The sequence below is a fragment of the Diabrotica virgifera genome, chromosome 10 (assembly GCF_917563875.1).
Source record: "Diabrotica virgifera virgifera chromosome 10, PGI_DIABVI_V3a".
Lineage (NCBI taxonomy): Eukaryota > Metazoa > Arthropoda > Insecta > Coleoptera > Chrysomelidae > Diabrotica > Diabrotica virgifera.
In genome coordinates, this window is record NC_065452.1 from 100,826,554 (window position 1) to 100,839,322 (window position 12,769).

Here is a 12,769-nt window from a genome sequence, read left to right on the forward strand (position 1 = left end):
ATACACTTTTGCTAAATTTATAATATAGAAATAATATAAAAATAAAATTTTAGTAACATACAATTAATTAATATGTTCTTTTTATCATCCGTAACTTCACGCATGTGCTCTTAAACAGACAAATCTTTGATTTTTAATAACTCAAAAAGTATTGATTTATTTTAATAACATGATATAACAAATTTTACTTATAATTTGTCCCTCTGTCGATTTGTGGGGTTATTTTTAATAAAATAGTTTTCACCCACGAGAAGGGGTGGTATCCACCTCCAGGGTAAAAGTGCAAGTTGGCACCAAATCATTTTTATTTCTTGGGGTATGCTCTAAACTAGTCACCAATTTTCATGCAAATCAATGGAGGTTTAACAAAATAGGAGGTGAAAACCTTTAAAGACTACACTAATTTTCCCCTTTCATCCCTTATTCCTACTTCCTGTATCCACTATGGTGTCAGCTTGAAAGGGGTCATAATTGTCAATATACAATAGACACATTTCACATGCCAAACTTCATATTACTTATGACGATGATTTTTCGGCTCTAGCTCTTAGACTATTATCCTCATACGATTATGTCCATGTACAAGCGTACGTCAGCATTAAAATGGATCAGATGTGGAATGCAATGGCAGAACTTTCAGTTCCAAAAAACTTATCCAGATTGTTAAGATATGTGTAAATGGCTGTAGATTCAAAGTACGGATAGGTAACAAACTCTCAGAATCGTTCGAAATCAGCATGGGCCTGAAACAAGGAGATGCGCTGTCACCTCTACTTTTTAATATAATTCTGGAGAAAGTAGTATGAACAGCACAAATTAGAAGAGAATTACTGACAGTAAATGGACCAAAATTACCACTACTATACGCGGATGACATTGACATTGTGGAAAACACAGTCACCAATGTGAAGGAGACTTTCCATAAATTGGAGGTAGGGGCAAAGAAAACTGGTTTAATGAAGAGAAAACCAAATACATGTGCATCAATAGACAAAAGGGACGAAACAGAATAGGGCAAAATGCTACGATAGACGGATAGACCCATATAACTTTGAAAGAGTGGAGAGTTTTAAATATCTTGCGAGGGGGCCCCCCACAGCAAGAAGGCCGCTAGGACGCCCACGAATGCGATGTGGGTCCACGAAAATTATAATTACTAAAAAGTTCTCAGAAATAATTGTTTTCGTCGGCGGAAACAGAAACAGAAAGGGAAATAATTATTGTTTTCGTCGGCATCTATTATGAACTAAATCTTTTCGTTATAAATATTTTGGGAGTTACAATCTTCGCGGACACGCATATAAAAAAGAATTGTATCGCCAACACTTATCAAAGAGTTATTATTTTCACTAGAAATATATTAGGAATCACATTAATCATAGGTACCAGCGATATATGGTCAGATTTAAGAACAATGGGGCTACCCACTGACCCAACTATCATGAACGACCGTTTGAGATGGAGACGAGTTGTGCAGTTAGTCAAGACCCACCCCGGGTTGTAGTGCTACTAAAAGAAGATATGTCCTGCTTTAACGGTATATACCTAAGTAAAAAATAAATTTTTTAATTACATATTTAATTACCAGATCAACCAGCAGCCGCAATATATCTTAAAGCAGAGCTATGAAAACCTACAAATCTGAGCATTCTACTATATTTCTTATCGCAACTATACCTGTGTGTGAGTGTTGAGTAAGTTGTGTCTTTAAAAATAATGATTCTTATGTTGAAACTATCGGTTTTCTGACATTACAATAGTTATTTTTTTGGTCGTTGTTTAGACATACACGAACTTATACTATTAAGTGGAAATTCGCAAAATTTTGAACAGTTTAGTAATGGCGAATCTTGATAATTTCAACGAATGCAAGCACTAATGGCGGTTACTCATGTAATCATTTTAGAAGCAACCAAAATAGTGATGATACGACAATGCTACAAGTGATAATAGGAAACTAAAAGAAAGTATTGAAGCATATATATCCCAAACATTTCAGGCGCAAATAAAACTGAGGAACGCAAGAAAATATACCAACAGAAACCTTCACAGATAAAATTGAGATATTAAATAAGAAAATTACATCGAATCGAAAATCATCATGATCCACCAGCTTCTTTACCAAAAGTTTTTGTTATTTTGTATAGAACAATTCGCTAATTTATTTTCCCACAAGGTTCCTGCTGCTCGGTATTTATATTTTTATTGTACTGCTGGTAAATAAATTATTAAAAATACCCAGTGGCTTGCAGGTTCAGAAAATGCAATCTAACATAGCAAGTAGGTACTACTCTTGACCGTAAGGTCAAATATTTGCGATCAGATTCAGCGATTGTTTTGCAAGTATAAAATCAAAACTTTAACAGTATCCGCTACACAAAAATTCCAAAATTTCCAACGTATAAATTACTTTAATGAGTTATGTCCATATTATTTCACAATCATTTCATTTACTTCATTTCTATATTCATTATCCAGAATAATATTTGGTGACATATTATTTAATAATGTATTTGAGCATTACCCGCTAGACCAGCGTTTCCCAACCTTTTTTGTGCCATACCCCACCTTTTATTTTCTAAAATTCTCATGCCCCCCTATGTAACAATAATTTTTAATATAAAAAATTAAAATCCAAGACTTTTCGTTAATAAACTGCTTTCTGGCTGCATCCCATATCTCCGGATTTTACAATATATAATCACAAGAGACGACGAAAGTAGGAGAAAGCAAATAGAGGACGCTTAGGCCACGCATTTACCTTCCCACGTCAAGGAAAAGGACCGAAAGGCAGTTTCTAAATACTCAAACTGAGTAAAAATGAAAAAGATAAAAAAGATCAAGGCAGGTTTTGTTTATATTTGATTCAGAGTTGGACCACCATCTCCATATAGCTATTTCAGCATCCTTATGCCTCATCGGTGAAGCTCAGAAGTCTCAACTCTGAAGGAAATACAAACAATTCTGCCAATTTAAGGCAAACCATCGCAATGCAATGAACCCACCTCTGAGACGCAATTCAGCGACATCTCTCGTATTACGAGGAAAACAACGAAAAGCCCCAGATGCAAAGTTTACTACCTTTTAAAGAATTAGAATAATTGAAATAAAAATATAATAAACAATATTTTAAATCCAATACTTTTCGTTAATAAACTGCTTTCTGGCTGCATCCCATATCTCCGGATTTTACAATATATAATCACAAGAGACGACGAAAGTAGGAGAAAGCAAATAGAGGACGCTTAGGCCACGCATTTACCTTCCCTTCGTCAAGGAAAAGGACCGAAAGGCAGTTTCTAAATACTCAAACTGAGTAAAAATGAAAAAGATAAAAAAGATCAAGGCAGGTTTTGTTTATACATATTGTAAAATCCGGAGATATGGGATGCAGCCAGAAAGCAGTTTATTAACGAAAAGTCTTGGATTTAAAATATTGTTTATTATATTTTTATTTCAATTATTCTAATTGTTTAAAAGGTAGTAAACTTTGCATCTGGGGCTTTTCGTTGTTTTCCTCGTAATACGAGAGATGTCGCTGAATTGCGTCTCAGAGGTGGGTTCATTGCATTGCGATGGTTTGCCTTAAATTGGCAGAATTGTTTGTATTTCCTTCAGAGTTGAGACTTCTGAGCTTCACCGATGAGGCATAAGGATGCTGAAATAGCTATATGGAGATGGTGGTCCAACTCTGAATCAAATATAAACAAAACCTGCCTTGATCTTTTTTATAAAAGTTTAATTGTTCACTAACGAAACTTAATGATAGACTTTAGGAAGAAATTACTAGTAAATTGTTAACGAAACACAGTTAAATTTTCAAAATAAATAATTTTAATAAAGATTTTCCTACTTTAATTTAGTGAGATCCTTGCGCTTGATTCTTGCTGCTTGCTGGACAGAGATTTTATATTAGGTTCGAATTTGGTTAGCTTCAGTCTTAAGTCTCCACGTTGTTATGTCCAACCAATTTTCCTTTACGAGTAAATCAGTAAGTTTTTATACAATAAAAAACTGACTCATCATTTTACAATTCTGCGAATCCTTTTTAATACTGCATATTTGATATATCAGACAAATCCACGAACATTGGCTGCTTGATCCATTTTGAAAAATCCATTTGTTTTATATCAAAATATCTTTATTTTAAATCAGCCAATAGAATATTGATGATTGACAATGACAAGTAAAGAGGTATCAGTTACTTCACATTTTTGGAGCCAATGAAACTGTTCAAAGGTTATCCCTCTTCAACATCTTTATGGATGAAATCATGAAAGATTGTACACCAAAACTAAAGATATTGCGTATAGGGTACAATAATCTCCAAAGTGTAAGCATTTCGGAAGGTGCATTCGTAGATGGCGTAGTTATGTCTAAACAAGAAGAAGAGTTGCCAACTCGTAATAAATATACAAATTAATGGAGACATGGAGCGGAACTAGAACAAGTGAACCATTTCCAAAACCTGGGCGTTACAATTGAAAATGATAGAAGGCAAGACATTGACGATATTGAAGAGATAATTAGTAAACTATCAAAACTATTCCATGCAATAAAACATAACTTCTTAAACAAAAAAGACTTTATTTACAAGGAAAACCAAATTAACTGTGTTTAAAACAATGTACAGTGATGAGCGCGCTAATAATCGGCAAAATAGCGCAAAAGATGGAAAACATAATCATTGCGAAACAAAAAGAGATGAAACTAGTGGAGATGGAAATGATCGTTATAAACGGATAAATTAACATTGCATTACATAGTTCCCCACCTTTAGACGTATCAAAGGAGTATGATAACTGTCACTGTGACAGTAGAATTTTATAATAAAATACTCCTGTCACAGACGTCTAAAGGTGGGAAACTATGTAATGTAATGTTAATTTATACGTTTATAACGATCATTTCCATCTCCACTAGTTTCATCTCTTTTTGTTTCGCAATGTACTATGTTTTCCATCTTTTGCGCTATTTTGCAGGTTATTAGCGCGCTCATCACTGTATAGACCAGTACTTACCTACGGCTGCGAATCATCGATATTAACAAGAAAACTAAAGAGTAAGATACAAGCCCTAGAGATGAAATATTTACGAAGAGTTAGATGATTGACAATGAGAGACAGAATAAGAGACACAGATATACGGACAGACCTACGAAATCAGTACTTAGGTACATTGAAGAACAACAACTAAGTTGGTGGAGACAAATGAAAAGAATGAAAGACAACATATCGGTGAAGAAAATAGGGGAAGCCGGGATACAAAAAAAAAAAGAAATAGAGAAGATTGGGATACAACAGTCGCGAAAATCATTCAAAGGAAGGAAACAACAACAGCAGAAGGAAGCAAATTCGCATATACCTAACAAGAAACAATAGTCAACATTTTTTGTACACACATGAAACGACGTGTCAGTTCCGACACTAAAAAGTAAAAGGGACTGAAAAGACTACATAAATATACAGTATGGTGCAACTGAAAGGAATAAATTCGTTATTTCGTAAACCGGCGACTTTAAGGAAATTTCCTGAAGCAGGTCGATTTTTATTTTTAAATGATATTTTGGCATACACATCGTATGAGTGACGTCATCCATCTGGGCGTGATGACGTCATCAATATTTTTTTTTAAATAAGAATAGGGGTCGTGTGCTAGCTCATTTGAAAGGCTATTTAATTCTCTATTCAGTAATATAAACATTAACATAATTAATTATACAGGCTGTCCAAAACAATTTTTTAAATTAAATTAATTGACAAAAAAGAAGAATGTATGTAATTTATTTAATTCAAAATACATTTTACTGTTGCCATAAAACAGAGAAAAATGATTATTTCACAAATAAACATTGCTTTTCGCTTAAATTCAATGTTCAAGCCAGCTCCCGCCGGCCACCTGCCTCTTGTTTGCCTGCCACCTGCCACCAGAAGTTTGAAGATTTAATTTAAGCGAAAAGCAATGTTTATTTATGAAATAAATTTTTTTTCTTATTTTTGACAGTAGTAAAATGTATCTTGAATTAAATAAATTACATTACATTCTTCTTTTTTTGTCACTTAATTTAATTCAAGAAAACTTTTTTGACCACCCTGTATAAATCATTATATTAATGTTTATATTACTGAATAGAGAATTAAATAACCTTTCAAATAAGATAGCACACGACCCCTATTCTCATTTAAAAAAATCATCGATTACGGCATTACGCCCAGATGGATGATGTCACTAGTATGATACATATATGTACATTCCAAAAAATCACAATTTAAAAATAAAAATCGACCTATTTCGGGATTTTTCCTTAAATTCTCCAGCTTACGAAATAACGAATTTCTTCCTTTCATTTGCACCATACTGTATATAAACATTAATCAACAAGAATGATCCAGTAAACGATAAAAAGGGCAGATATGAAACTTTTATTAATAAATGTGTAAATCTAAACGAAGTCAGCAAATTTGTTCGATGTTTATAATTTTTTTATTTAAAGTTATAATTGTTCTATCTACTGAAGGTTGGAAATCATCATGGCAATGCGGACCCTTTGACTGCCGCTCTAAATAGCTTTGCACTACTGCATTCGAACCATTCCCTTAAGTTCTTAAGCCAGGATGTATGATGCACGTGCTATTTCAATGCGTGTCTTAATTTCTTTGGTTTGGTCTACATTTGATGTTATCCATGTTCCTAAGTATTTGTAGTTATCCACACTCTCAATTACAGTATCTTCAATAGTCAATTGGATGTTTGCGTGTGCTGATTTAGTCATGATATGCATTTAGTTTTCTTGAAATTCATCTTCAGTCCGTACTCATGACAGCGTTTATTAAGGCGTTGCATTACGTTCTGTAAAGCATTGTTGTTATCCGTTATTATTACTGTATCGCCCGCAAAACGTACGTTGTTCAAAATTTCTCCATTGATAGATATACATACCTTCTATTATAAAGTTGCTTTGTTGTCTACAAAACATACATAAGTACATATCCTGATTCATGTTCATGAATCTCCGGGCCAGCACATTCAAGCCGAACAAAGCATCTCTTGTGCTCATACCATTTTTAAAGCCAAATTGTGTCACTAATTTCATATTCAAGAGTTTTAAAAATTCTGCTGTATATTATTTTCAAAAATGTTTTAAGTGTGTGATTCATTAAAGATATTGTTCTGTGATCTGAGCAGGTTGTTGCACTTGCCCTAGTTTTGCTCTAGTTTTATTTAAATTGAAATAAAAACTATAGAAAACAAAATTCTAGCAGACAAAGTTTAACCAATTAATTTGCATAATAAAAAATTAATTTTAAATAAAAAAAGCAATACTCGACAATTATTAATATAAAGTTTCAGCTGCTCTAAATATAAGCCTTAATAATTGATTCGTTAATATGAAGTTCTCGTTGATTTAAATTATACCCCACTAACCGGACGTGTCTACGTCAATGGCCTTTAAATTTTCAAGTTCATTATTCATTTAGCAACAACTGTTTTTGTAACTACTACTACATCGTCATTAAGTAGAGAACAAACAAGTTTATCGTTCTATGAAGATAAGGCAGACAGTAACGAAAGTAATATTTTTCTTATTTGTGATAAAAATGAGAAATTACTAAACGTATCATTGTAGTGTTGAAAGTGCTAAGTGAACAACAAAATGGCCTTAGGTGGGTGTCAGTTACTAAGGTTTCTAAATAAAGTTAAGCATATTCATTCAAGATCGGTGTCCCAACATTATCCAATTGATGAACACATTTTTGGATTATCTGATGACCAAATACAGCTACGTGAAACAATTTTTAACTTTGCACAAAAAGAGTTAGCTCCTATAGCCAACGAAATTGACAAGAAAAATAAATTTGAAAACTTAAGAAGTTTTTTTAAGAAACTAGGCAACTTAGGAGCTCTAGGTATCACTGTAAATCCTGAATATGGAGGTACCGGTGGAAGTTACACTGATCACGTCATTATCATGGAAGAACTGAGTAGAGCTTCTGGAGCTATAGGTCTTTCTTATGGAGCTCATTCGAATTTGTGTGTAAATCAAATCCATCGAAATGGTAGTGATTATCTAAAAAAGAAATATCTGCCAAAATTGTGTTCGGGTGAACATATAGGAGCTTTAGCGATGTCAGAAGCTGGTTCCGGTTCCGATGTAGTGTCTATGAGGTTGAAAGCAGAAAAGAAAGGAGACCATTATATGTTAAATGGAAATAAGTTTTGGATAACTAACGGACCAGACGCAGATGTCTTAGTGGTTTATGCAAAAACAGATGCTAAATGTAAGAAATCACAACATGGAATATCAGCCTTCGTAATTGAAAAACATTTTAAAGGTTTTAAAGCTGGTCCAAAGTTAGATAAATTAGGTATGCGGGGTTCAAATACTTCTGAGTTAATATTTGAAGATTGTGTAGTTCCCAAAGAAAACTTGTTAGGTTCGGAAAATAAAGGAGTGTATGTGCTTATGAGCGGATTAGATTTGGAAAGACTGGTCTTAGCAGGTGGGCCTTTAGGTATAATGCAAGCTTGTTGTGATGTTGCTTTTTCTTATGCACACGTTAGGAAACAATTCAATCAACGTATAGGTGAGTTTCAGTTGTTACAAGGTAAGCTGGCTGATATGTACACAACATTAAGTGCTTGCAGAAGCTATTTGTACAATGTAGCGAAATCTTGTGATAAAAAAAAGGTAAACAGTAAAGACTGCGCAGGTGTTATTTTATACTGCGGTGAAAAAGCTACTCAAATGGCCCTAGATTCAATACAAATTTTAGGTGGCAATGGATTCATTAATGATTATCCAACTGGAAGATTTCTCAGAGATGCCAAACTTTACGAGATTGGAGCTGGAACCTCAGAAGTTAGAAGACTGGTTATAGGCAGGGTGATTAATTCAGAGTATTCATAAAGAAATATCTATTTTTCTTGTAATATCCTACATATTTCAGCATAGAAAAAATTTAATAACTCTCTATACATTCCTTTTTTGTTTTGTTTTTAATTTTTGTTTTGTCAGCAGTCTAAATAAATTATAATATCCTAAATCTTAAAAACCACACGGTATTACATTTTCTATACCATTACCTTTATTGCTTTTTAACGATTTAATTAAAAATAAGGTTAACTGACATTGTAATGGCGTATCAAAATATGGCAGTAGAACAATTATTTACTATATTCTATTATGGTATTATTAGCGCATAAGAAAAATTATACTTTTTTAATATTGATCTGAAAATATTTGCCTGTGAAATTGTTGTTACTTATGGGAATTAACATAATTTCATCTGAAAATACCTTTACTTTAACGTTTTGATTTTCACTTCGGAAATTCTTAAAATACAAATTAAAATTTGTATTTTGAGAACGATTTCTGAAATGGAAATCGAAACGTCAAAATAAATTCATTTTCAACTGACATTCTCGTTAATTTCCAAAAAATATAGTAAATAGTCTTTTATGTAAATTTGTCGAACATTTTTCATGTTAAATTAACATTGTATTACTGTGTAAATGTTATTAAATCTTCTTAGTTTTCAAAATGCTTTCGAATTATTTATTCAACCCTATTCAATGAGTAAAACCACAAACCTTTTCAAATATTGTAAATTTAGATTTATAACAAGTTAGATTATTTTTTATCTTAGCTTATTTATACATTAAATTAATATTTTTTTATAAACCGCGTATATGAGTAAAAAACTTAATATCTGATAATTGTATTCCTACACTTTTTATTAGGAATAACTTTTTTCATAAAATTACAAAAAATATGGTCAAATTAAGTTTGCACCATATAGAAAACTTTTATATTTTTAGTTTTATGAAAAAAAGTTATAATTTATAAAAAGTTCTGAATGATCTAAAATCTAGAATACAACCGTCATAAATATATTCAATTTTTTCAGTCATATACGCTGTTTGTTAAAAAATATAAATTTTATGTAAAAGTTACCAATATCCACAATTCATATTGTAACTTTCTTATTTTTATTGTTTTTATTATTTCGCATTCTTGCCCATTTCCATGCTATTCTAAGAATCCTTCTGTAATACATACCACATTTCAAATGACTAGCTTATTTATTAGTCCAGGGTAATAAGGATTTTCTCGGGACACTCAAAGATCCAGGTAGCTCACTACTTTTTTAGTTATTGTAGACCTATAGGAAGAAAATTTACCTGTTTCCTGCCTAGAATTTGCGTCCGTTTTTTAATTATTAACAATTTAGTACAAAAATCGCGATTTTTTCGATTTTTTGCACCCTATTTAAAAGCCAAATAGTTGACAAAATTACAAAATTTAATTTTTTAGAACATTTAAAAAACTTAAAAATGCCGATTTTTAAAAGGTTAAAAGTTAATTTGTTGCTACGCAAACTGCAAAATAAGTGAAAATCGTTATTTGTTAATAACTATTACTAAAACTACCTTAGAACTTTAGTGCTTCACCCAAAGTTGGGTATTGGGGTACTTAACAAACCTTTAAAATTTGAGACCGATCCATTAATTAGTTTAAGAGTTATTCTATTTGTTTATCCCAGAGACCTTTATTTTGCAATAACACGAGACAGAAAATAATGAAGATAGGGCAATTCTGAGTATGCCAAATGAAAGTAGAATAGTGATAGTATCAAAATTTATTAAAAAAATTAAAAAATTAATCAATATAATCAAAAATCCTAATGCCAAATTTTTGAAATTTTGTAGTTTATAAAGATTTAGAATAACTTTACAAATATTGTCCGTAGGAACAATCTTCTTATATATTGGAAAAGCTAGTATTTTAACACGAATTTTCAAATAATAAAAAAAATTAGCCTGGGTTAATTAGGGACAAAATTAGCCATGGGTTTTTTTTTTAATTCACAGCTAATTTGTTTATAATAATTAAGAAATTTCATTGATGCCATTTTAAATAATGGGATTTGTATTTTTTGTTAAACAATTTGCTAAACATTGTATCTTCACAGCACCCTCTACGATTTTTCAAAATTGTAGTTCAAACGGTTACTAGGGGGAACCTACGAATCTACCGAGTTAAAATACCGAAAAAGCAATTTCAAACTATGTAATACAATTTTCTGTATCTCCGGATCAACTCAATGGATTTTCATCTTTCTTTTTTTAATTTGTAGGTATGTAATTTCTACGTACATTACAAATATGCAATTTGTTTATAAATTTATTAATTAATAATCAGTCTAAATCGTTTAAACAATTCTTGAAAAAATATTTTTTTACAAAAATCTATTTTTTTAGTCATAGTATCATTAATGATCATACAAAAAGTTAAAGTTCACTTTAATAAATAAATTATCTGTATTAGATAATTATTTATTGAAGATAATTTATTTATTAAAGTATACCTTAGCCGTTTGTATCATTAGTAATGATAGTCTGATTAAAAACATGGATTTTTGGGAAAAAATTTTTTTTCAAAAATTCTTTAAACAAATTAAACTTTTTATTAATTAATAAATGTCAAATTGCAAATAGACAAATTACATATTTATAATGTACGGAAAAATTACATACAAACTAAAAAAAGAAAGATCAAAATATATTCAGTAGATCCCGAGATATAGAAAATGATAGTAGTTTTAAGTTGCATTTTTTAGTTTTTGAACTCGTGCATTTGTCGGCTCTCAGCTCCCCCTTCACTTACCACGACTAGTCACCAATTGAACAACATTTTTAAAAATTCGTGTAAAATACCAACTTTTTCAAATATGTACAATGATTTTTTCTACGGACAATATTTTTAAAATTGTTCTCAATGTTTATAAACACAAAATTTCAATAATTTGGCATTAGTACTTTTGACTATATTAGATATTTTTTATCTTTTTCTAGTACATTTTGATAGTATCACTTTTCTACTTTCATTTGACATACGCAGAATTACCTTATCTTCATTATTTTCTGTCTTATGTTATTGCAAAATAAAGGTCTCTGGGATAAACAAATAGAATAACTTTTAAACTAATTAATGGATCGGTCTCAAATTTTGATTGTTTGTTAAGTACCCCAATACACAACTTTGGGTGAAACACTAAAGTTCTAAAGTAGTTTTAGTAAAAGTTATTAACAAATAACGATTTTCACTTATTTTGCTGTTTGCGTAGCAACAAATTAACTTTTAACTTTGAAAAATCGGCATTGTGAAGGTTTTTCAATGTTCTAAAAAATTAAATTTTGTAGTTTTATGTCAACTGTTTAATTTTTGAATGGGGTGCAAAAAATCGAAAAAAGCGAGATTTTTGCACTAAATTGTTAATAATTAAAAAACGGACGCGAACTCTAGGCAGGAAACAGGTAGGTTTTCTGCCTATAGGTCTATAATAACTAAAAAAGTAGTCAGCTACCTGGATCTTTGAGTGTCCCGAACATGGTCTATTTCTAGCTTATTACCCTGGAGTATAATATGTGTTCTTGCTTCAGTGTCCAGCTTTCAAGTACATATTGAACTATCAAAAACATGTAACATCTCAGAGCTCTTACACTCAGTTTTAATCTAAAGTCAATAATTGTTTTCATTTTACAAACGCATTTCTTGCTATTTCTATCCTGGCCCTTACTTCTGTTCTTTGATCATTATTTTCTGAAATCCAGGTTCCCAGGTGTTTCCTTTGTTATCATACATTTAGTTGTTTTAGATTAATTTTTAGTCCACATTTTTTGTAGAAATTGTTTGTCTTGTTTAGTAGTAGTTGAAGTTATTCAGAAGAGATTGCCATAATCACGATGTCATCTGCATAATCTTATG

The 12,769-nt window shown here is 31.3% G+C and overlaps 2 protein-coding genes across 2 annotated transcripts in view; one reads left to right on the forward strand and one right to left on the reverse strand.

Moving 5' to 3' along the window:
- The window catches only part of LOC126878478 (secretory carrier-associated membrane protein 1), a 111,451-nt gene that overhangs the window by 60,118 nt on the left and 38,564 nt on the right, over positions 1-12,769 (reverse strand). The window lies entirely within an intron of this gene.
- LOC126878477 (isovaleryl-CoA dehydrogenase, mitochondrial) lies at positions 7,500-9,542 on the forward strand. The gene has a single exon (XM_050641227.1). It carries the CDS (start codon positions 7,655-7,657, stop codon positions 8,906-8,908), a length of 1,254 nt encoding a protein of 417 aa, XP_050497184.1. The 5' UTR covers positions 7,500-7,654; the 3' UTR covers positions 8,909-9,542.

What these genes read in the sequence shown, in the direction of transcription:
- LOC126878477 (XM_050641227.1), top strand. Translation starts at nt 7,655, where the DNA reads ATGGCCTTAGGTGGGTGTCAGTTACTAAGGTTTCTAAATAAAGTTAAG.